We start from the raw sequence: 23,438 nt of genomic DNA, 5'->3' as shown, positions 1-23,438 counted from the left end.
ACTCCATTTGCATACTGATTATCATTTATTATGACCTTTAAAAAACAAACATGTTTGTAAACATACATCTTCAAACAATACAAAAGCAGATTTGAACATAATCACAACAATATCTGAATCGCAAAGCACAGAACATTGACAAAAAAAAAAAGTGAAAAAGTGCATAACGTTTAAGGAATTAAGGAATGACTAACTTCTGAAAAGAGAACATATGGCAGAAGTTAGTTTGAACAATACCAATTGTGCATTCTGTGGACAAACAGTAATTTTTTTTATACATTTGAAATATTACACATACAGTTTTGAATACATAAAAATAGTCCTGATATTTTTGGTTGAAAATACATGGGAAAACTTTGGGTCTCTGCTCCTCTGGAGTTCTCATTGAAACGGCTTCACAATTTTCATTGAAATATAGTTCTAGAATAAAGAAAAAGCAATTAGGCAAACATTAATAACACCAAAAACGTAAGCTATCGGTTTGTTATTTCCTTAATGGGAATTTTATTTAAAACAACCTGACCCTCTATCCTCCTCCTGCTTGTTCTTACCGGTAAAGAGTATAACAGGATTCCGATGAAGAGCAGCACTAGGATCAGCAGGATCAGTCCAATGAACATACACTTGAATCTGCGACACAAAATAAGCTTCATGGTCTTACAGGGGTTCGTGAACCAGAAGAAGGACGTGTCTGGACGGCTGTTGAAAGAGGAAACAGAGTTTAATATGGTATGTACAGTTTGAGGTAAACATTTCTGATATGCCTATGAAAAGGGTTAATCTACACAGACCAGTGGAAGTCCTTACTTAGGGAAGTCAAGCTTTGGGTTCATGTTGGGTTCATCCCTGCCCTTCCCAGCAGGCTTCCCATCCACCTCATTCTCAGCCACAATTTCAAGAGTCATCTCGACCTTCCCCTACACAAGATGTTAATTCAGATGTATTCCACACAATGTTTCATATATGCCTCTGATTTGAAATTTAGTAATCTACTGCAGATCCCCTAAAACCAGGTTGATTTATAGTCTTAGTTTTGCCATTGTTAAAATTGATGACCGCTAAGCTGTACTCACACCAAGGACTTCCTTCCCATCCTGTTCAATGACACAGGGCCACCAGCCTCTGACAGACTGCTGAGCGAACAGCGAGTTGGTCAGGTCTGATTTGTGTGGCTCTGCATCCAACATCACCTCCATCATACCCAGACCGCACTTCTCTGGAGTCTTGGCAGGAGGGGTTAGGTTATGCAGATCCAGCTCTACTGTGCCTATAAAATGAGCAGAACAGCACAGAACTGTGTTAATAGCAGAATTGATCAGCTGAAGCAACATTAACATCTGAACATTTTTGGTTGAAAGAAAGTATTGTATGGTAATTCATAGTGCTAGTGGTGTCTCACCCAGGTAATCATCCAATGAGAACTTGTCATTATCCCAAATTTGAACAATCAACTTGGGGGGTATCCTGAACTCTGTTTTGTCTAGACTCCAGAAGTGCTCCTGTTTAAGATAAGCAAAAAACAGGCACAATTGTTGCCAATGAAATGCATCTCAATTTTATCTTACTACACTATTACGTTTGTAATATTTTTGTCAAGCCTCAACAAACCTTCTTGGAGACCAGACATAGCTGTTCAGCGGGCAGGTATTCAAAGCCAAAGATGAACCTCCAGTTGAAGTTGCCATCTCCGTCCAGAGACCTGTAGTGGACGTCAGTCTTCTGCTTGTCCTCCTCCATACCTGGCATCCAACTGAAAAGACAAACTGACTGGTTAAATCATTTAGGTTGTAATGTGCAATTGTAGTAGTTAGATCCTAATATATTTTCAACAGATAATTGTTCAACACTAAACTCTATCCTCCCGATTCCTGCTTACAAGAAAAAACAGGAAGTACCAGTGACGAGCTCTATACGGAAGTGGTCTGATGAAGCGGATGCTAAACTACAGCACTGTTGTTTCGCTAGCACAGACTGGAATATGTTTTCCGGAATTCATCTGATAACATTGACAAGTTTACCAGTCACTGGCTTCATTAATAAGTGCAGCGACGATATTGTCACTACACTGACTGTACATATCCCAACCAGAAGCCATGGGTTACAGGCAACAGCCACACTAAGCTAAAGGCTGGAGCTGCCGCTTTCAAGGGGTGGGACACTAATCCGGACGCTTATAAGAAATCCTGCTACAACCTACGACGAGCCATCAAACAGGCAAAGCATCAATACAGGACTAAGATCGAATCCTACTACTTCAGCTCTGACGCTGGTCGGATGTGGTAGGGTTTGCAGAATATCACAGATTACAAAGGGAAATCCAGCCGCAAGCTGCCCAGTGACGCATGCCTACCAGACGAGTTAAATGCCTTCTATGCTTGCTGTTCCGGACGACTGATCAGTCTTCGTAGCCAGTAAGACCTTTAAACAGCTTAACATTTACAAGGCTGCAGGGCCAGAAGGATTACCAGGATGCATACTCCGAGCATGCACTGACCAGCTGGCAAGTGTCTTCACTGGCATTTTCAACGTCTCCCTGACCCAGTCTGTAATACCTACAGATTTCAAGCAGACCACCATAATAAATGACTACCGCCCTGTAGCACTCATCTGTAGCCATTTAATGCTTTGAATGGCTGGTCATGGCTCACAACACCATCATTCCAGAAACTCTGGACCCACAACAATTTTCACACTGCCCCAACAGATGTCGCAATCTCTACTGCCCTCTCCCAGGTATACAAAAGGAAAACCTATGTGAGAATGCTGTTGATTGACTACAGCGCTGCATTTTTGGTAAGCATTTCAATGTTAATCTACATTTGATTTATTGATACCCTTTGACGTAGATATCGCTCATGTGCTCCCCAGTGATGCTGGTTTCATCCAGAATGACATCAGTGGTGTTCCAAACAACAGCTCGAAGGAAATACCTAAATGGAGACATGGAATTCATTAAGACGTTTATAGACAAGATTACTTTGAAATACCAAATTGAGAAACAATTCTTACTTTTTGGCCTTGCGTGGTGCAATGTCAAAGGGTGGTCCGGGAAGGCCCATGCTTTTGGGGTAAACATCCACCCACATTTGAAGACGGCCCTATAAAGTGAGTAAAAATACAGTTAGTCTCATATACATGGAAGCAGTGGTAGACATATTAAAGAGGAAGACAACATGGACAGTGACCTGAGAGAGTTGGGGCTGGAAGCTGCTGAACAGTGTTCTGGTCTCCACATGCTCTGGCACCAATCCTTGAGTTCTGAGTACATGCAGAGGGAGACGTTCGTTGGCAGGGCCCAAGTGCTGGTGGATCTCGTTGTTAGCCTCTAAATGTAGATGGTAAAAGTGGGTTACCTCAAGTCACATAAAGGCTCTACTCAGGTCACACAAAACAATCTAAAATGAACGTGAAGAAAAAAAAACTGCATTTAAAAAATAAAAAGGTAATGAATTACCAAATTGAGCCAGCGTGTACTGTTCCCCATTGAATGACAGTGTGTTGCCATCGTCTTCTGTTATGGGTGGAGGGACACCTTTGAGGCGGGCCAGGTTCTGAAGGATCTGAGAGGGCTTCAGCTGGTCGCGCCATTGGTTGATTCCAGAGCTGTTTCAGGGAGATCACAGCAAATAAGTTCTTAATTGACCTGCCTAGTAAAATAAAATGTAAGTAAAATACTATCTGTAGCTATACAACAGAAGGCAAGGGGCATTTTGTAGTGAACTCTCACATTACGATTTACAGTAGGAAAAAGTATCCTCACATGCAGTATGTCTGAGGCAGGCCACAGTAGGAGCCGAAGCGCGACAATAAACGGTTCTCCAGGTCAATCACCGTCTCGCCCACTTTCTCATCCCGACTCAGCAGATCATAGTCATACACAGAGATCTTCAGGTCTTTGTCTTCAGGCAAGAAACATGTCATCTCAAACATTCTGCAAAACAAAGGAGGTTTAGTATAAGTGTAATGTACAATATTAGCCATAAGATCTTGAGGGTAAGTAAATATCTAAATTAAAATGTGCGATTTTTACCTTCCAAACACAGGGTTGGTGGTATTTGGTAAGTAGTTATCTCGGTCCTCAATTGACTTTTTCCCCAGAGCAATCTTCATATAAGGATCACACTGTAAAGGAAAGGCAAATTGAGAAAACATGTTGCAACATTGAAGCGATTCAATGTAGTATGCGTAAAATTGAAGAGGGCAGCAACGGACAATGCAAGAGCTTTGGATTCTAAGGTTATATCTTCATTTTGGGATAAACAGTTAGACATAACAAGGTTCACTACCTATAGTGCCTTCAGAAAGTATTCACACCCCTTTACTTTTTCCACATTTTTGTTGTGTTTCTGCCTGAATCGTCTCTGGCCTACACACACTACCCCATAACATCAAAGTGGTATTATGGTCTTGAGAAATTTTTTAAAATGAATAAAAAAATTAAAAGCTAAAATGTTCAGAAGTAAATGTTTGCTTATTTAACAAGTTGCAGGGACTCACTCTGTGCAAGAAGTGTTGAACATGATTTTTGAATGACTACCTCATTTCTGTACCCCAACATACAGATAAATTGTAAGTTCCCTCAGTCGAGCAGTGAATTTCAAACACAGATTTAACCAAAGACCAGGAAGGTTTTCCAATGCCTCGCGAAGGGCACCTATTGGTAGAGGGGTAAAACTTTTTTAAAGACACTTAATATCCCTTTGAGCATGGTGAATTGTGAATTACATTTTGGATGGTGTCAATACACCCAGTCACTACAAAGATACAGGCATCCTTCCTAACTCAGTTGCCGAAGAGGCAAGAAACCACTCAGGGATTTCATAATGAGGCCAATGGTGACTAAACAGTGGCTGTGATAGGAGAAAACTGAGGATGGATCAAGAACATTGTAGTTACTCCACAATACTAATCAAAACGAGTAAAAAGAACGCCTGTAAAAATAAAAAATGCATTCTGTTTTCAAAGAGTTAAAATTTCAAAAAGTGGCAAAGAAATGAACTTTTTCCAAATACAAGCCGTTATGTTTGGACCAAATCCAATACAACACAATGAGTACCACTCATATTGTTAAGCATGGTGGTGGCTGCATCATGTTATGGGTATGCTGGTCATCAGCAAGGACTACAGAGTTTTGTTTATTTGAATAGCACTAAGCACATGCAAAATCCTAGAGGAAAACCTGGTTCAGTCTGCTTTCCACCAGGCACATACAACTTTCAGCAGGACAATAACCTAAAACACAAGGCCAAATATACACAAGTTGCTTACCAAGAGAACATTGAATGTTCCCGAGTGGCCTAGTTACAGTTGACTTAAATCTGCTTAAAAATCTAAGGCAGAACTTGAAAATGGCTATGTAGCTATGGTCAACAACCAATTTGACAGAGCTTGAAGAATTGTGAAAATAATGGGCAAATGTTGCACAATCCAGGTGGGCACATCTTAGAGACTTACCTAGAAAAGACTCACAGCTGTAGTCGCTGCCAAAGCTTACTAACATGCATTTACTCAGGGGTATGAATACTTATGCAAATGATATATTTCTGCATTTGATTTAATACATTCGCACACATTTCTAAAAACATGTTTTCACTTAGGGGGTAGTGTGTGAAGATGGGTGAGAATTATACTTTAAATCCATTTTGAATTCAGGCTGCAACAACAAAATGTGGAATAAGTCAAAATACCCCAATTCATGTTGTAAAGTTACAAATAATATGAGATGAATATTGCTCACGCCAATCAATGTCAAACCAATATGGGCTTAGAACTTTAAAGCCAATCATCTCAGAATCACATTTTTACAGATGTAATCTTATAACTCCAAGGTCACATCAGGACTCGCCTGGCCGTTGTTATCCTTGGGTTGCAGGTTGATGCCTCTGACCACATAGATCCTGACCAGGCACTCCTGAGGCCCGCTTTTAGGCAGCTCACGGAACTGGCGAGGAGGAAGAGCAACACCCGGGTCGTCTGATAGAGGGTACACCTTAAAAGAGCCCTGAAAAAACAAATCAGCCATCACTGACAGGTAGCAATGCATCAACTCCGCCACTAGAATGCAGCAATAGCCTGATTTATGACTGATGCATTCCATCCATTTGTATAACCGAGCCAATGTGGCATGTTATGCATGAGACATGTAAGTGTAGGTATTTTGTGACACAACGGTGAGCAACTGCTGTTCCACCTTGAATTCTCCAACGACAGATGGATCATCTTCCCCATCTTCATTCTTGCCTCTTTTCAGTTTGAAGGTCCTGCAGAAATCAGTGAGTTGTTTGAACTCAGGAATCTCTTCCAGTTCGTTATCATACACCTGAAAACAGAGGATATAAAATGATATTTGAGTCTAGGGGGGGGGGACTATTCCAATTAATCAGTGCAGCTACTTCAGATGTATTCTGTGTGAGATGTCAAGGCTTCACCTTCAAAGTGTCATATCCTTTCTTTAGGTAAGGACGGCACTTCTCCTGATCTCCAATGGAAGCGTAGAATTTACTCCACCAATCAACTGTCTCCTTCTCCTAATGTGAAAAAGCGAAGTTAACATCAAATTCAAGTCTGTACATCAGTGTGACAGAGAGCTGTGCGTAGAAGTTTTCATATCTTACCTTCTCTGCAAGCTTTAAGGAAGGAGAATGGGATGAAAGGAAAGATAAGTAAACAAGGTGTCAAGTCAATATCAGAGTCATTCGTATGCCAGGTAGTGAATCAGTGTCACATGAATGTGTCACATGCATGATCAATCTGGTAGATTCTATAAGATCTGCTGTAGTATGAAGGGGGGGGAAAAAAAACACTTATTTATTTGATTCATTGATCACCAAATGTGAGCCAATGACACGATTGGACATTGTTTGAATGCACGAGCTACGATTGTCTAGAAGGTTGATCATTGATTACAATAGAAGTGGTATAATTTGCAGTTCTGTCATTTTAAATGCATACAATTATAAAACAATTTAAATATGATTGCCTGATCAGCAATATCTATTGGATTATAGGAATGAGTAGGCAAGATGTGAGAATGCAAAATCAAAAGAATAGTTTCAATAAGGGTTTCTTTTTTTTTGTTGCTCAGTTCTAAATACGGGACACAGATGTCCTGTTTTATTAGATTAAATTCAAACTTAATCATTTAAAAAAAAATTTTAAACAGGTTCAAAGTTCGATTTAATTTTGTGTACTTCTTTGGATGAGTCACATTTTGACTCTGCTCATACTCCTTCCGCAGCAGTCATTTCACCTCATATATATATATATATATATATATATATATATATATATATATATATATATATATATATATATATATATATATATATATATATATATATATATATATATATATATATATATATATATATATATATATATATATATATATATATATATATATATATATATATATATATATATATATATATATATATATATATATATATATATATATATATATATATATATATATATATATATATATATATAAACATGGATCACCGTTGAGATTTGAGAAAGGCAACCTCAACCCTGCAGTGTCATTGTCCAGCCTATAGAGTTAAACTATAGATGACCATACATACAAGATGAGAAGTAGGTGGCGGCCATTTTGTTGACTGCTGCTGATATACTCTACACAAACTGCAAGTCAAAGCATCGACGTGGAATTCGGACACTTATTAGATATAATAAATCTTACAAGCTTAAAAGCTGAGTGTAATGTCCAACAAAATATGGTGAATGAGGGATTTCCCCTTCAAATGCCAGAGTGTACCTGCGTTTCAAGCACAGGCCTCCCGTCTTCCATGTCAATTCTGATGTCCCGAGGAGAAGCGGCCATCAGAGCCACTAAAAAAGTTGAGACAATTTCTTATGTACATCTCATATGTTGGAAAACCATTTCAATCTCAACATAGGGTGGTAGAATGCACGTGTAGTAAGTGTATGATAGAGACAACAGTTACCTTTGGATGACATGGATGACTTCTGGATGATGTAAGGGTCACAGCGAAACTCCTCCAGAGTGTCTATGGTACACTGTCCAACCACTGGCTTCCTGCCAAATGGCCTGTGGTCGATCACCTTCAGCACGATGGGAGGGGTGTACATCTCCTCTTTGGGAAGGAGCTGAGGATAAAGACGAGAAAACTTTGACATCAATCCCCTGAGTGAGGAATGAGAGGATGCCTACACTGGCAACATTTTACCCCCCCCAAAAAAACAGAAGAAAAAAAAACACAAGTGCCTGAGATCCAAAGCAAGCAGCTCTTACCACTTTGAGGAAGAGGACAGATCCAGGAAAGTTGGGGCTCTTCTTCATGTTCTTGATGACAGCAGACTGAACCACCTCTCCTCCACACTCCACCACCAGGCTAGGGGAGGACACTGTGGCCAACTGGTAGGTCTTCATGTTGCGCAAGCCCCAGGCCAGAATCTGGAACACACACACAGCATATATAGTGGGAAACTGCAGGTAAACTTGCCATTTCTGTGGTAATGTTATGACATGACTGAAGTATTGTAGGTTTACCTCAATGGCCATGAGTTGCACCACAGGCCGTATCCCCTGAGGCACCATGTACAGATTCTCTGCCCTCTTGGGAGGAACCAGAGGGAGGTCCATCCCAATCCCCTAGAGACAAGAGTACACAATACACATAACCCTCTTCCTATAAGCCTACCCCACTAACCAATACTGCTCCACATCCTCCTCCGGTACTACACCTTATCCGTCAGGATGAGCTCAGCAGCCACAAGCACCTCCCCAGCCCGCCTGCCCTTGTGTGTGATGGGGGACCACAGCAGTTGAGGGGTCTGGTCCATGCCTGGGTTCAGTTTCACCAGGGGGACACACGTGCTCCGACCCAGCAGCTCATGTTTCCCCTGGGGCAGAGTAACACGTTAACCAACTACAGCCAGGATGAAAATCACAGTCAATTAGGGGACTGTGTTGATAACCTGAGTAACTGACGGGACTTTGATCACACTCACCACTTGGTCATTGTCATAGAACTCCAGCACCACATCGGGGGGATAGTGGGCGATGTTCTGGGGGTCCCCGTAGATCTCCATGTTATGGAAGATCAGAGTCTGGTCCCACGTGGGGTTCAGAGTAGCCTTCATGGTCTCGGTGGTTTGACTCATGTGCAGGAAAGACACATGGGCATATGGATCTAGGAGGAGATCGAACACATTGTGTGTTATTTTCATAATATCTCACGTGCCAACTGCCACCAAATCAAGAGGATTTTTGACAGGGAGATGTGCAGACCCGAGAAGCTGTCTTTGTCCATGGCAACAAGGTTCCTGGCCTGGTAAACGTAGATGCGGAGGTGGTAGACATGCGACCCTGCAGGAAGAAAAAAAAAAAAAAAACAAGGTTAAGGCCAGTATCAGACAGAGAAATCCATGCCAACTATGTATAACTAAAGCACTCACTGTCAAATGAACAGGAAACAGTTGGAGTATTGGCACCAAAGGGCTTGGACGCATCAACCTTCTCATCTTTTCTCTTCTCATCTGTATCAACCCCCTGCAAAGACAAATCAAGAATCCCTCAGAATTAATCACTCAACAGGGATGGACAACTGCTGGACAAGTGTCGTCATGCCAGGGAGAAGAGAAAACCAACAGAAGCTGCAGGTCGCGAGGACCAGAGTTGCTCACCAGTGCCCCCTCCAGTTTGAAAATGGCGGATGCCCCTAGGCGGTCGGCGGGGGCCATCTTCCTCCTCCAGCGTCGGCGTCGGATTGTGTCGGTGGAACGCACCTTCCTGTGGAACTTCCAGCCAATCAGAGAGGAGAACTCCCAGCCCTCCGGGTCTCCTTGGTCTCGCTTCTGAAAAGGCAGGGGAATATATTAGACACCCACAACATTTAATTACAGTTTCCTATTGGCACAGTGCGCACGGACCTCAGCGGTTGTACCAGCAGCGGATCTCTTCCTGGGCCTGACCACTCTCCTCCGTCTGTGGACGTGGTACATCTTCTCTGCTGGCACCCATGACTTGGGCTTTTCATCTGGAGGGATGGTGATTCCATACTCCCAACCTGCATTCAAATAAAACCTTAGAAATTCATACACAATGCTTGAAAATACTACAGGTCATTTCTACAGTAGTAGACATTACAAATTCCAATTTCAAGTCAAGTCCTCCACTGCAAGGTCAAGCAGTGTGTGAAAGCAGACCTTTCTCATCCACAGCCCGATTGTCATCCACAGCCCACTCAGCCTCCCAGCTCCAGCCTGCAGGACACTCCATCTCCCCTGGGTTCTGGGTCTTCTCCCCATTCTGCAAACGCAACGAACAACACCTCAGTTACTTGAACACCGTTGTGCGTTTGTCTGTGTTGTTGTGTGTTCCCTAACCACGTCAGCGTAGGGCTCAGCAGCAGGCTTCCACTCTCCGCCAGGGAAGCGAGTCTCGTTCTGGAAGACTTCATCTATGAATTCAGTGTGTCCCGCATCTGCCTCTGTCAACAGACTTGTACAGACACAAAGAGATTATTACAGACTTAAAACCTGCTCAAAAAGACCTGGTACAACAATACTCCTCACTAATGGGTGGTTGATGGAATGAGAAAAATGAAAAACAACCAAAGAACTGGCAGCTTGGTCATGTTCATTAGGCACCAAAGGGAAGAAAATAAGAAACAGGAAGGGCCTACCTAGACTTATCATATATATATATATATATTATGTTTCAAAACGGCGTGCCCTGTCTGCTGAACATGACTGATTTCATTTGATTGTGATAAAGGAGCGCAGATGACAAATATTCTACCACTGTATAAAACAAACATGCGTCTTACCCTTTCTCTGGGTCGATGAACCATTCTCCCTCCCACTCCCAGCCTCGCGGGGGCATGAAGTACTCCTGTTTCAGCTTCAGTTTGCCAGTCACATCAGAGTACTTGTGGCGTAAACCCAGACCCGTAGTTCCCCACTTTCCCAGCATGTAGGCCTGATTCTCATACTGCCAAAGGGGGGGGGGGGGGGGGGACAAACACTTGATATATATTATACATAAACACTCTCCTCCATTTCTATTAAGTTCAACACTCAAAAAAAGGGAGTCATTTTCATAGAACCATACCAATTCAGCAAACACACTGAACGTCCCCTCAGAGAAAGTGTTGAACTTCTTCTCGTGTGCAGACAGGCCAAGCCACACGTTGACTCTGATCTGGACTGGAACCTTGAGCCCCTTGTTTTTATCCATAGGGTACTGCATGAGGATAGTCCTGGTCCTGCCGCAGAACTGTCCACAGGCCTGTTCGCTGTAGGTGGAGTAGAGGAGCTGGTGGGCTGGGATACGGCTGTACGCCACTCTCGTCTCCCCCCTCAGCATCCAGATGATCACGTCAGGCATGCTGTTCTGGGGCTGGAGAGGGACACATGTAAACACACAATGTCAATTAAATCCCTGGTTAATACAGACCTACCACTACCTTCAAGGGTAATTTAGAGGGAATTTTACATGGAAACATGCAGTAAAAGTCAAACATTTGGACATGGGTTTGGAAAAGGGTTTTTCCTTTAATATTTTTTCTAAATTATAGACAACAAAACTATGAAACATATGGAATCATATAGTAACCAAAAAACAGATACTCATTTCACAGATTACACCTACTTTGTAGAATATAAAATAAACAAATCAAGCTAACACTTTTTTGGTTACTACATGATTCCATAGTTTGCCTTCACTACTATTCTACAATGTAGAAAATAGTACAAATAAAGAAAAACCCTTAAATGAGTAGGTGTCCAAACATTTGGCTGGTACTGTACTTAAAATGTGAAGAGCCTATAGCCCCAATTTTCAGCCATTACAAAATCGCTGATTATTGATAGCATTTTACCAAAAGTATATCATGCCCAGACTAACAGCTTGACCTCTGACCTACCTCATCAGCAAGCTGCTTCAGTTTGTCTAGCCAGCCCTCGATGTCCACCAGGGTGTCCTTGATGTCGGCGGGCTCGTCTCTCATACAGTCGGCCCCCTCCATGATGGTCTGCAGGGCGTTGTCCCGCAGCTTCTTGATCTGAATGTCCAGGGCAGTCAGGTTGGATTGGCCCTCCAGGTCTGGAACTTTGAAACTGGTATGATGGGGATTGGGTTAGATACAAATACTGGGTTAACAGTCATCTTCGCCGTGTTTGAGCTAGATCAGAAAGGAGTTATTCTTAGAAAACCCAACAGATTATCCCAATGTTTACCAGCTAAACCCATTAAAAACAAGGAAGCATTTACCGGTCAAGATCGTCGATCAGCTGATTCACCAGCTTCAGCCAGATCTCTGCCAGACAGTTGTCAGAAGCTTTAGCCAAGATGGCCGTCTTCATTGCAGTGATGTTAGATTGCTGAAAGGAGCAATAGACTAAAATGTTACATTGCATTCATACATTCTATGAATAATAGAATACTATTTACATTTTAGTCATTTAGCAGACGCTCCTATCCAGAGCGACTTACAGTAGTGTGCATACATTTTCATACTATGAATAAAATCTTTCATGGCAAAAAACAATAATTAACACATCTTACCAGGCGTTCAGATATGTACAGAATTATGTTGACTGCATCCAAGCGGTGACTGATGTCCTCCCAGAAAGATGTGATGACAACCACTGGCTTTGTGTCAGCCCAGGGCAGGTAATAGTAGTGGTTACCTGTTTAAAATAAACTAAATTAGTCCAATTCACATACTCTTGTAGGGGTACCAATTACCAGATGAGTTTCATTTCTAAGGTGGCGTGGTCCTTTACCATCAAACACAGCACAGCTGTACTGGGTAGTGGAGGACAGTGGTTTACAGGTGGTGTCCAGTTTGTTGCCATAGTTGCCGATGCTGACCTCAAACTGGATTGGTTCGCCAGGCTCCTGGAGCATGCTGGCACTGTGGAACACGGCACACAGACAGTACTTCCTCCTACGCTGGTATTTCTGATCAGAAAATAAAACGTGTTTGGTTTAGATTTTATTTTAAGTATGAATTGACTTACATTTCAAATAACTTTATTATTCAAAGATGTAGCATGTATTTTGCTTTTCTTTGGCCATAACCACAAAAACAGGACATACCTATAGGAGAAAAGGGTAAGGTAAAATTGATTAAGAACCAATGGGAGGACAGGTTACAGTACCTGGGCCACCAAGATGTCATCACTAGGGATCGCATCCACAGTCTTGTCAGGTTTGCCTTCCAGTTTAGTCGAGAGCTCAACCAGGATTCGTCCTCGATAGGCCACCCCTTCACCCTGTCAAAAAAGAAAAAAAGTATAGATCAATTCAATGTCAACATTAGTTTATACAGTCCATATGTAGAGATCGGTCAACATCTCAAAGCTTAGAGATGTACTCAATTCCCTTGCAGGACCTACCTTGCCATAGTTCAGCTCTTCATAAGGGTCAAGAAGCCCAGTAAACTCTCTGGGACTCCCATACAGGTTGACATAGCAAGGCCCAAAGGCTGGCAGAAAACCCACCTCAGACTCCCCAGTCTTCCCTGTGGAGGAAATAGCATTATTTTTTATTTTTTTTACTAATGTGTCTAAATAATGAGCTGCACAAAGCTGTGGAGTTAGTTCTGGGTGTCAGAAGCTGATGTCTTGGATGGAGAACAGTTAACACAGCAGTAGCAAATCTAGGGCATCTGCTCTGTTCCCCCCCCCCCCCCCCCCTCTTTGGAGTGTTAGGTTACACAAAGAATCTCAGCCTCACACAGCAACTTAGAAATGCAACACATGCAGCAAATGAGCTTTCTCTCCATCTTTGGCAAACAAAAGGAGCACAGGCAACTCTGACAGCACGAACAAAGCATGCAAATGATATTGAAGTCACAAAATTCCATAACCGAATATGAAGGGTTAGACGGGAGGCAAAAATGTTTGCTGTAACCTTTTGAGTACCAAGGAAGGACAACTTTGAAATGATATGTTCTCACTACACTCAAATATCATGCTATCGTACTCAAAGGGCTACAGAAATGAATTGACCGGGCACAACTCTTAGCAGTCACAAAGTAACTGCAGTGCAGTAATCATTGTCTGGGGTCAAATTCAATCCATTCTAAAAATTATTTGAAACGTCATGCTGGGCTATAATCTGAGGAATTGACTAATGTGATGTATACAGTACTGCAAACTGCAGTATCCTTGACATGACGCGTTTGTGGTACCGGGCCAAATAAGATTTTTACACTGGGTGGTCCTTTAATAATTCATCACATCTATTGAACCCTCACGTGATTGAGAGAACCCATTTCCCGCATGTTCGTCTAGACAAAGAGAGAGAAAAAAAAGGCACGTTCTGTACATTAGACAATTACAATAGAATATAGAGATGAATAAGAGTAGACCTGTTCATTTAACAACCAAAGTGAATGGACATCATGTAATTAGACAACTACAATGGCATAGAAATCATATACTTGAGCTATAGATGGTGAAAGAGAAATAGTGGGGCGTAGTGGAATAGACCTCAATCGAACCATACCTTCAATTTCACCACCAGAGGACGCTATCTTGCCCAAGTTCAAGTAAGTGGTGCCAATTGAGTCATTCCGAGTCAAGCGATCCCTGCATAAGAAGTGCAATATCACAACATGACATTATCCACCGTCAACTTCACTGTCATCACATTTAGAGGACACACGGTTAGAAGACACGGTTTTCCTAACCTTTGACTTGCCCTGATTTTCCACCATTCCCACTAGCAACAGACTAAGGCTACAGTGGTGTTTCCCTGCCAACAGAATCCCAGCCTGGAACAGGGAGTGGCGGTTGACTGACTCATACTATAGTACGGCCAAGTTCCTCCCAGGCCAAATAACAACAGACTGACCACACTCTGGAGACGCCATTACACAGCATACAGGCAGGGAGCAGAGAGAGAGCACAAGGGAGGCACTCTAAGAGGGCTGACTATACACTACTTCCTGGCCCTATTTGTGCAGAAACTCGGGACCTTAGAAAGTATGCATCTGAATACGGTTCTAAAACAATGCGGTAGGTCGGAACAAAACTGACAAGAGGGCAAATGAAGTGCTTTAAAAATGGATACATTAGTGTTCAGTAGAGAAGATACTGTTGACTTACCAATCAAATATGGTCAGTTTGATTTGTTCACACATGGAAGGGAACTGCAGAAAGATTTTGTGAAATCATTGTTTTGAATCACAATTTACCAAAGCAGAAATCCAGTACACAAGTGTGTTTTTTTTTTGTGTTTTTTTTTTACCTTAACCTGAAGATTCAGCATTTGGTTCCATTCTGGGTTGGCATTCTTCTCAATGACTTGGGTGCACAGCTACAACAAACATTCACATATCAACTTCACTGCACAACCATTTCCATAATAAACAAATCCTCCCCATGATGAGTTGTGTAGAGAGGAATGGGAGTACCTTTTTGCCAGCGAAGCGGGCCTCTACAAAAGGGTCCACTAGATTCTTCTTGTTCCCATCCCCTCCAAACATATCCTTCACTGACTGGGCAAAGGCATCATCCACTATGAAAATAACCACACAAAAAAAACACTGGTTAAGTTTGTTTTGAGAGGAAAGTATATACCACATCAATCCAAATCTCACATAGTTTCGAGAGTTACACTTTTCTAAATTAATAGCTAGCACAGATGCACACCCCCATCTTATGCGTAGAGAGCAAGCACTTAGAAGTCAGTGCTGAAGAACCTTAAAGCATAACAAATCAACCACAACAGCAGCAGGACGTGATCGCTACGACATTAGATATAGGAGTGGTGTACTCTGGGGAATGTCCTCGGCCCGGAACACTTTGAGAGACAGGGTGACCCATCGCAGAGTGACCCCCGCTGGCATCAGCAGGTTACTCTCTATGTCATCCTGGTCATCGCTAACGTCCCTCTTCTCTACCTGCGGAAGTCAAACACACACTGGTGTCACACTTTGCTATGGTAGGGACATACGTTATTTTCATGTAAATCTGACGGGGGGAGGCATATGGGGGTCTTCCTGGGGCATGTACATCCATACATTATTTATTTATTTTTAAATTTCAGCGCCAGCCACGATTTAGCAGTAGCGGTGCGCCGATGTTAAATGCATATAGGGGAAACACTGAGGAACTGTGGGAGGTAAACCCAAACTAAAGATTGTATTACTGAACGCATTACTGTACCGGTGGTTCGTCTCCCGTCCCAACTATGAACATGCTGACTTTGAGGTATCCCCTGGCCCCCGAGCTGTAGTCATCAGGGTCATTCAGAAGGAGCCACTTCCTCATAACAGAGTGATCTGTGAGACAGACGGGCACAACATTTACTTCCATAGACGGGTTGTCTGACATCACATAAATGATGCACGTGTCGATGAGTTAAGATTCTGAACATTCGGACAGCTAACAACAATGACAAGCTTATGCCATGTGGAGAATCATAGATGGCTCATCAGCTAGTTGTATCTTGTTATTGATACCATGTCTTGTTTAGAGGTGTTTTGACTGATGTCTATACTAATATGGCTCAAATTTGCTTGCTAGAAAACCAACAACTGTAACAATGAATTTAAGATATATACATTTGCACAATGAGCACTTATGTTTCCAATAAACATTGAGACTGCAAATACAGAGAGTCACCTCCATAAACCTACCTGGTCCATCATAAATAAAGCCAATAGCAACCTGTGGGAAGCAAAAGATGGGAAATACCTCAGACTGATAAAATACATAAATCGAGTAATGGATTATAAAGTTGGGACTTCTTCGTGTCCTTAGTCCTTGAATGTTTTAATAAGAGGTGTAGGGGAAAGGAGGAGTACCTTGAAGTCCCCCATGAGACTGTCAGCTCTCAGAGAGAAGGAGTCGTACACCTACAGAAGGAGAGCACTTAATTCAAGCGAGAATGAAATGCTATACAACTCATAGCAACTGAATGTTCACCAGTTAGTGCCAAAATGACCAACATTGAGTTCAACTTACCCGAAAGCTGATAGATTGATCGAATAGGTCTAATGGTAACATGTTGACGTTGTAAAAGAACATCTGTAAAGAGAAAGGAATTGGCGTTGTTTAATGAGAAAAGCTAAGCCACAAACTGCAGTCATTTCTCAATTTGATAAGCACACATGGACTTAGTCAAGTTTAATAAATATGGCTGCCTTTACCTCATCAAAGAAGGGATTGTTTCCCCTCCTTATCCTTGTTCTGTGAGTCTGTCCACAAACATTCACCTTAACAACAGGTTTGATGTTATTCCCAGGGAGCTGTCGCCCCTCTATGATCCTGACACGGATCTGAGGGTAAGAGATGAGAATGAGAAAAAGGGAGTGAAAACAATGTTACGCAGCATGACAGTTGTGTTTAGATAGATGTTAGAACCGCTGTGGGAGAATTCACCTGAAAGTCCTGCGGTTTATTGGCCAGGGGACGGTTCCGTTTCCTGGTACTCCTGACCAGTCTTTGGTTAGGGTTCCCAGGCTGACCATTGGAGGAGACTCCCCCTGCACAGCCACTCTGTCCTCCATCAATAAAGTCCTCATCCCTCTCTTCACCGCCACCTTCCACTGCAGACACACACACACACACACACACACACACACACACACACACACACACACACACACACACAATCAGATTAAAGTATATTCAACAGCACAAATGTTTTTGCTGAAGTAACAGCTAATACAAGGATCCAAATAAACTCATAGGCCTTTCATAATCCTGCCACTTCATAATCCTGCCACATGGAAAACAAAGCCACAGGAAAACAAAGCAAAAATACAAATAGCTCCATGATGTTTCTTTCTTATTTGGATGATTAAGACAAGCATACCAGACAGCTCTTTTTTACAATCAAAGTATTCATCCACAGAGCCGAGCAAACAAAAGTCCTCCATGATCCCAAAGACAAATGCTACCGTGGCACTACAGACCACATGACGTACCAGAATCACCAGCTGTGGCTCCTTCCTGTGGGTCATTTGGCTTTGGAGCGGCATTGGCTGGAGGGTCATAGCGAATCAAAAGGCTTACTGTGGCCTGGAAGGTGAATAATTGGTGGAATCAATCAATCAATCAATCATCCCATTAAAACATGCTGGTATCAAAATTCAAATTGGAAAATTGCACCAGATTTTTATGCTCATGTGGTTAAGATAATAACTGTTGAATTAAAAATTGTATAATAGGGATTGAAAGGATTGCAGGGAAAACAGGTGTTTCAATTTGAGCTGATTGCATGATTGTTTTCCCCATATCCTTGGTAGCTGGTGAGTATTAACTAGTGAGGGGATTGCATTAATCTGGCCCATCGCTTGGGTAGGCGTAGTTTGCACTGGGTGGAAAGTGATTGCAGATTGGTTTGTTTTGGAACCGGGGTGCCTCCGGAGCATAAGCTGGCTGCCCTGTTCTGGCCGCCGGTGAAGTCTGCTCAAAACAAAAGTGACATAGGTTAAGCACGTAGAGTAATGAGTAGGATTCTGTGTTCACACGCAAAAGTGATTGCTTTTGATTTTTTTTTTAAACGCTTTAATCTGCCTTCCCAATTGAAACTAATTAAAGCATATAATTTCATGAAACAGAGATGTTGTATGTTTCTGAACGATGGATCATGCTGCCTTGCTGACAACATAACCGAGCAGCGCAGATTGCTGTTCGATTTGAGCAGGGTGCGCCTCCCTCACCAGCTATGCCCGGTCACATGACCGGCCATAGACCGGTGTACCCAGGGCCAGTTTAATCGAATCCCCTCAGTGAAAAACATACCCCAATAGCCTGCCCCTTTTCATTGACAAGAGCCACATCTTGAGATGGAGAGGATTTGACTTGACCAGTTGCAAGGTCTTTCAGTGAGATTTTTGCAGAGCCTAGAAACCTACAAAACAAGGGCAAACTTCAGATTCGGCTAGCTGTAAAAACAAATACGGCTTTCATACTATACAAAGGTGAGGGTTGAAATTACTTTTGATAATAAATATCAGGCACATCAACAAACAAAACCCATCCCACTTATTCAATTACAGTCCATTCCAAAATACATCCCTACACAGGCTGAGGGGCCAGTGATGGGGAAACATTCACAGACAGGAATTTCTCGCAAGGCCTCGGCTGTGAAACAAAGACCCAAGAAACGTTCAGCTGCATTCACACGGATTTCAATTTTCTCTGAATTTTTCTCCACTTGCGATGTACAGTTTATGACCATTGCAATAAATTATACAAAGTCCACCTTTTAAACATTGTTGGAATCGGCTAAACTTTGAATATTGAGATAATAAATGATAGAGACGAAGCCTTGATTAGAAAGAGTCTAACTAGCCAGAAGGCTTTGGAATGTGTTTGATGGAAAGGAGGAGAGCGATGTGTTGATATAAAGAAGACAGATGGACATCTGTGGATTAGGTGAAGGAGAGGTTGAAGTCAGGAGGTGAGGGGTGAGGTCAGTTCCCCTTAAGGGAGTAATCAGGGTTAGTATCTGGTTACCTTCTTCCTCTTGGGCATAAACTAAGGATTGGGAGAGAGGGAGTGTCTTAAGTAGGATGTATATAAACTGTGACGTGAGAAATGTTTTGTTGTTTGATTACAGCTGTACAGAACCTTTGGGAATAATTCAACTTGGTTAAAGCTTCTCTAGTGTGCGTGGGTTATTTACTCTGAAAAATAAGAACCTAACAACATGTAACATTTCACGATCCCTCGCTTGATGAGAACCCTTAACTGGTTGTGGTGCCTCTACTACTATTGTTTTCTTCCCCACCACTTGTTCCTTCCACTCTTCTCACCTCCTCCAGATAGGAGACACGCTGAACACACCTTGCTCTTGCCACCGCGGTCTTCTTCACCCTAACAGGGCACTTCAGGATTTTGGGCGCATGTTCGCCTCCACAATTGCAGCATTTCACTTCATCTGGCATATGATACTCTTCCATTCCGCACACACGACCAAATGTTTTGCATTCATGACACTTAAGGGGCTTGTGCACAAAAGCTCTTGCAGGGTATCTCATGAATCCTAACCGTATATGAGATGGGAGAGACTCTTCATCAAAGAACAGTAGTATGGATAAAGTCCATTCATTTTCTCCATCCACCATATACAGGCCAGTCGATGTGCTTGAACCACTCCATCGATGTCTTCAGTTATGTCGTCGACCTTCACTTCTTGCGCCACCCCAGAAATAACCCCCTTGACATTCCACGCCTATATCTTTCTGAGGCTTAAAACATGCTTCTTCTTCTCTGCCTATACACACGCAAAAAAAATAAATAAGACAACTTCCTGTGACACTTTCCTCCAACACGTTCCAGATTTTCCATCGTGATGTTAAACGGATTGCCCAGGTAGCATAGATCCAACGCCCACACGCCGACTAAAAACTAATCTAGGGGTTTCCTAGTTTCCACCACAACTTTCCTTCTCTTGATTTAAGTTCTTCTTCGCCACTGTAACCCACTCATTTTCAATCTCTGTGCTATTATCTTCACCCGACTCACTAGCAGTTTCAAACAAAACCTCAGTTCACGCCATCGTCTCCGACAGTACATTGCTTGCTAGCTTTCGCTGTGGTCTGTGGGAATGAGTGGGCACTCGTGTGCTAAGTGATGACACCATGATAAAATACTATGATATGACTTGCTGCACCACATCACCTACTGTATGCATGAACAAATTGTTACAACCCTTTCAAGGACTTGAACTTGTACCCTCCAATCATGATTGAGGTCTTTACAGACAGGATACGATTAAACATCCTGGTGGCTATTGTTATTAATGTTACACTTTGCACTTTACTGGTCACTCTGCTTATGGGGAATAGTACATTTCCTATGCAGTGTTCAGACTGATCTCTTCTACATCTGGGAGGCTGAAACTTGAATTCTCTGGAGATTGATACTCTTCTGGAATGCAGGATAATAAACCTGTGGATGTTTTTTTGGGGGGGAGGGGTCATTTGAGGAATTCCTGCCCAAATCTAATAAGTCCAGAATCACAAGCTTAACATTTCTCTCCCAAGTTGCTAGGGTTACCAAGTATCATAACAGACCCTGAAAAACTATGTGAGAGAGGAGTCCCTATACTCTCCCACATCGTCAGTGTGTGTGTCAGATTAGGCTAACTCAATGGAAAGCTTTACTCACATCACATGGCCTGCACTGATGCATGCATATAACTGACCAAACTGGAGCATCAGACATCCGATTTCAAATGTGCCGAGCTGCAGAATACTGTAGCTAATCTACATTACATACACAGGATTCACAGACATGATAATTTTACTGAATTAATCTCACTAAAACATTTACATTCTGTAAAGTATGTGTTGTCTTCATAACACACAAAGCTTTCATGATTTTAATTGGCAGACCGCGGAAAATCTTTCTGTGGTTACATCTCCAGATCGTTACCATATGTCTTTTCCTCTGTGAATGGAAAATACTAGACAGACACCACAACATTTTAACTTTGGTCTATACTTAGTGGCCTGAACCCTCCCAACTTTTTCATCCTACATGAATACAATCTTTCCCTATCAGCAAGTGCCATCCAGCTCATCCCAACAGAACAAACAGGGATTCATTCATTGTTGCCTAAGATGGATCACCTCTCCCACTCACTGCAAGGACGTCTGAGCATGGCAAGTAGGGTGTGGGCGCTACATGTTGAGCCAACAATGAGGTCTCCTGAAACAGTGGCTATGCTAACTTACTTTTCCATTAACATTATCCGTAGAATGCATTGTAGTACTCTCAGTAGATATTGGGAATTGAGTTGTATGCCATGCTACAAGCCCTGATCTGTTTATGTCATTATGTAGCTCTGGTCAAACCGTTTCAAGACTGCAGTTGACTCTTTCCCTTTGGGGGTTAATTTGCAGGAGGTTGGTCTAATCTACAGTATACCTTCATTAAAATTGAACCGATTAAGAGATCTTGTAGTAGTCGTAGAAGTCCTACCACCCCCTGTAATCACATTGCAGACTAGGCAGCTCTTTGCAACTTCATTTAGAGGACAGCTCTGCTCTGTTTTAATGAGGTGGAGCAAACTGGGTTTCTCTCTCTCCTAACCCTCCCCTATTACTGCAGGGGTGCATTCATTACACCTGTTGCAAAACATTTCTTAAATGGAGGCAAATGGAACGGTGAGGGACCTACCTGAATTTGTCCAATAGAAACTATTGTTTTAGTTGCAAAAAGGAACGTTGAGGTGTATGTGTGGGCCACTTACTTATCTTTCCCAATAGTTTCATAGTCTTTCACAATCACATCAATGTAAGATGAGGAATCAAGCGCAGAGCCCTTCAAATCAAACTGAAGGACCTGTAATCAAACATGACATGTATTAATTATCAAATCAGGGGCACTGCCAAGGTGTTTCAGGTACACACAAATCATATTATTAAGCCTATTAGAGAGCAGGCAATGACAATATTATACAGAAGCCTACAATAGTACACTATCAGCATTGTAGCTATTTTGAGCATATCTAGTCTTGCTTTGGCAATACAACTTTCCCAAGGACAAATACTCTGTTTGAACAGAAAGTACTTACTTCATTCCAAACTGGGTTCACTTCACTGTCAATTGATTTGGTTTTCTTCTTTTCATCTGAAAGTAACATTTGTTTTTTCCCCCCCACTTTTTTCAGTCACATTTTACAGTTGCTAAGAAAGTATCCCATTCTTAGCAACTTGTACAGAGTAAAAGAATGCCAATGCAGTCAATAGAACTCAGGTAATATTGAATTGATACATTCATCAGTTGAGGTCAAATGAAAAGTTATTGCCTACTTCAAAGGACCACATCCTGATTTAACCAATCAATAGGTTACACCATCATCATTCTTCATCTCACAACCTTTGTTCTTTCTCAATGAATGCAACAAAAGAAAACGTTATGACATTTCTATGTGTAAGGTGATGGGAGTAGCTCAATAAAGCAGCCCATCAGATTTGTGGATCAAAATACAGAAATATAAACTCTGGGACATAAAAAGTAAGAGCACTTCCTTACCTTTAAAAATAATAGATGCTACGGGATCCGGTGTCCTTCCAAGTTTATTTTTAGGCAGACCTTTAGCAGATTCTACCACAACCCGCAACATTATGATCCTCACTAATAGGATTCAGTATTGTTCTGGAATTACTTTAAAAAACCGAATAGCGCGCAGCATCATCACCACCGCCACCCCATCACTAAAGCTAACAGCACCTATTTGAACCCGTGTTAAATTTAGGAAAATATCAAGGGTGGGTCAGAGAGGAATAGGCTAATCGAGAGGTTTCAGTCTCGCCAAAATTGAGCCCAATGCGTTTCTAAACTTGTTGCCTGCCTTCCCGCCTTTGAGGCAACGACTCCCATTGTTAGGACGGAGACATGAGCATCTCGTCATTATACCGATCTTTGGGTGGGTGGGGATTTGGGGGGGAAGGGCAGTGTGCTGCCATCCTGTG

The 23,438-nt window shown here is 42.1% G+C and overlaps 1 protein-coding gene across 2 annotated transcripts; it reads right to left on the bottom strand.

The window, feature by feature from the left end:
* Positions 1-6: 6 nt before the first annotated feature.
* LOC110499012 (myoferlin) lies at positions 7-23,409 on the bottom strand. 2 transcript variants are annotated; one of them, XM_036955851.2, is made up of 53 exons: positions 22,999-23,398; positions 22,538-22,593; positions 22,214-22,305; positions 18,754-18,862; positions 17,934-18,027; positions 17,386-17,552; positions 17,154-17,282; positions 16,969-17,031; positions 16,809-16,859; positions 16,641-16,671; positions 16,168-16,283; positions 15,776-15,902; positions 15,414-15,517; positions 15,248-15,316; positions 15,106-15,149; positions 14,504-14,586; positions 14,253-14,285; positions 13,390-13,514; positions 13,153-13,266; positions 12,775-12,952; positions 12,554-12,678; positions 12,260-12,369; positions 11,913-12,105; positions 11,099-11,386; positions 10,815-10,978; positions 10,372-10,486; positions 10,192-10,294; positions 9,916-10,052; positions 9,670-9,840; positions 9,442-9,535; positions 9,275-9,352; positions 8,995-9,176; positions 8,728-8,886; positions 8,534-8,635; positions 8,276-8,437; positions 7,968-8,130; positions 7,778-7,851; positions 6,615-6,626; positions 6,429-6,527; positions 6,191-6,319; positions 5,846-6,001; positions 4,031-4,122; positions 3,761-3,931; positions 3,455-3,603; positions 3,186-3,325; positions 3,010-3,098; positions 2,835-2,930; positions 1,609-1,750; positions 1,400-1,499; positions 1,074-1,267; positions 808-917; positions 552-699; positions 7-420 (listed from the first exon to the last, which is right to left on the bottom strand). In XM_036955851.2, the coding sequence occupies exons 1-53, from the start codon at positions 23,087-23,089 to the stop codon at positions 382-384; spliced, it is 6,162 nt and encodes a 2,053-aa protein (XP_036811746.2). In that variant the 5' UTR covers positions 23,090-23,398; the 3' UTR covers positions 7-381. The 2 variants fall into 2 exon arrangements, with proteins under 2 accessions (XP_036811746.2, XP_036811747.2); XM_036955852.2 differs by lacking the exon at positions 14,253-14,285 and having other exon boundaries at positions 9-420; positions 22,999-23,409.
* Positions 23,410-23,438: the final 29 nt, after the last annotated feature.

Source organism: Oncorhynchus mykiss, chromosome 20 (genome assembly GCF_057628025.1).
Source record: "Oncorhynchus mykiss isolate SJ-2025 chromosome 20, ASM5762802v1, whole genome shotgun sequence".
Classification (NCBI taxonomy): Eukaryota; Metazoa; Chordata; class Actinopteri; order Salmoniformes; family Salmonidae; genus Oncorhynchus; species Oncorhynchus mykiss.
Note: the sequence above shows the minus strand (reverse complement) of the source record. Positions and strands in the feature narration are given on the sequence as shown.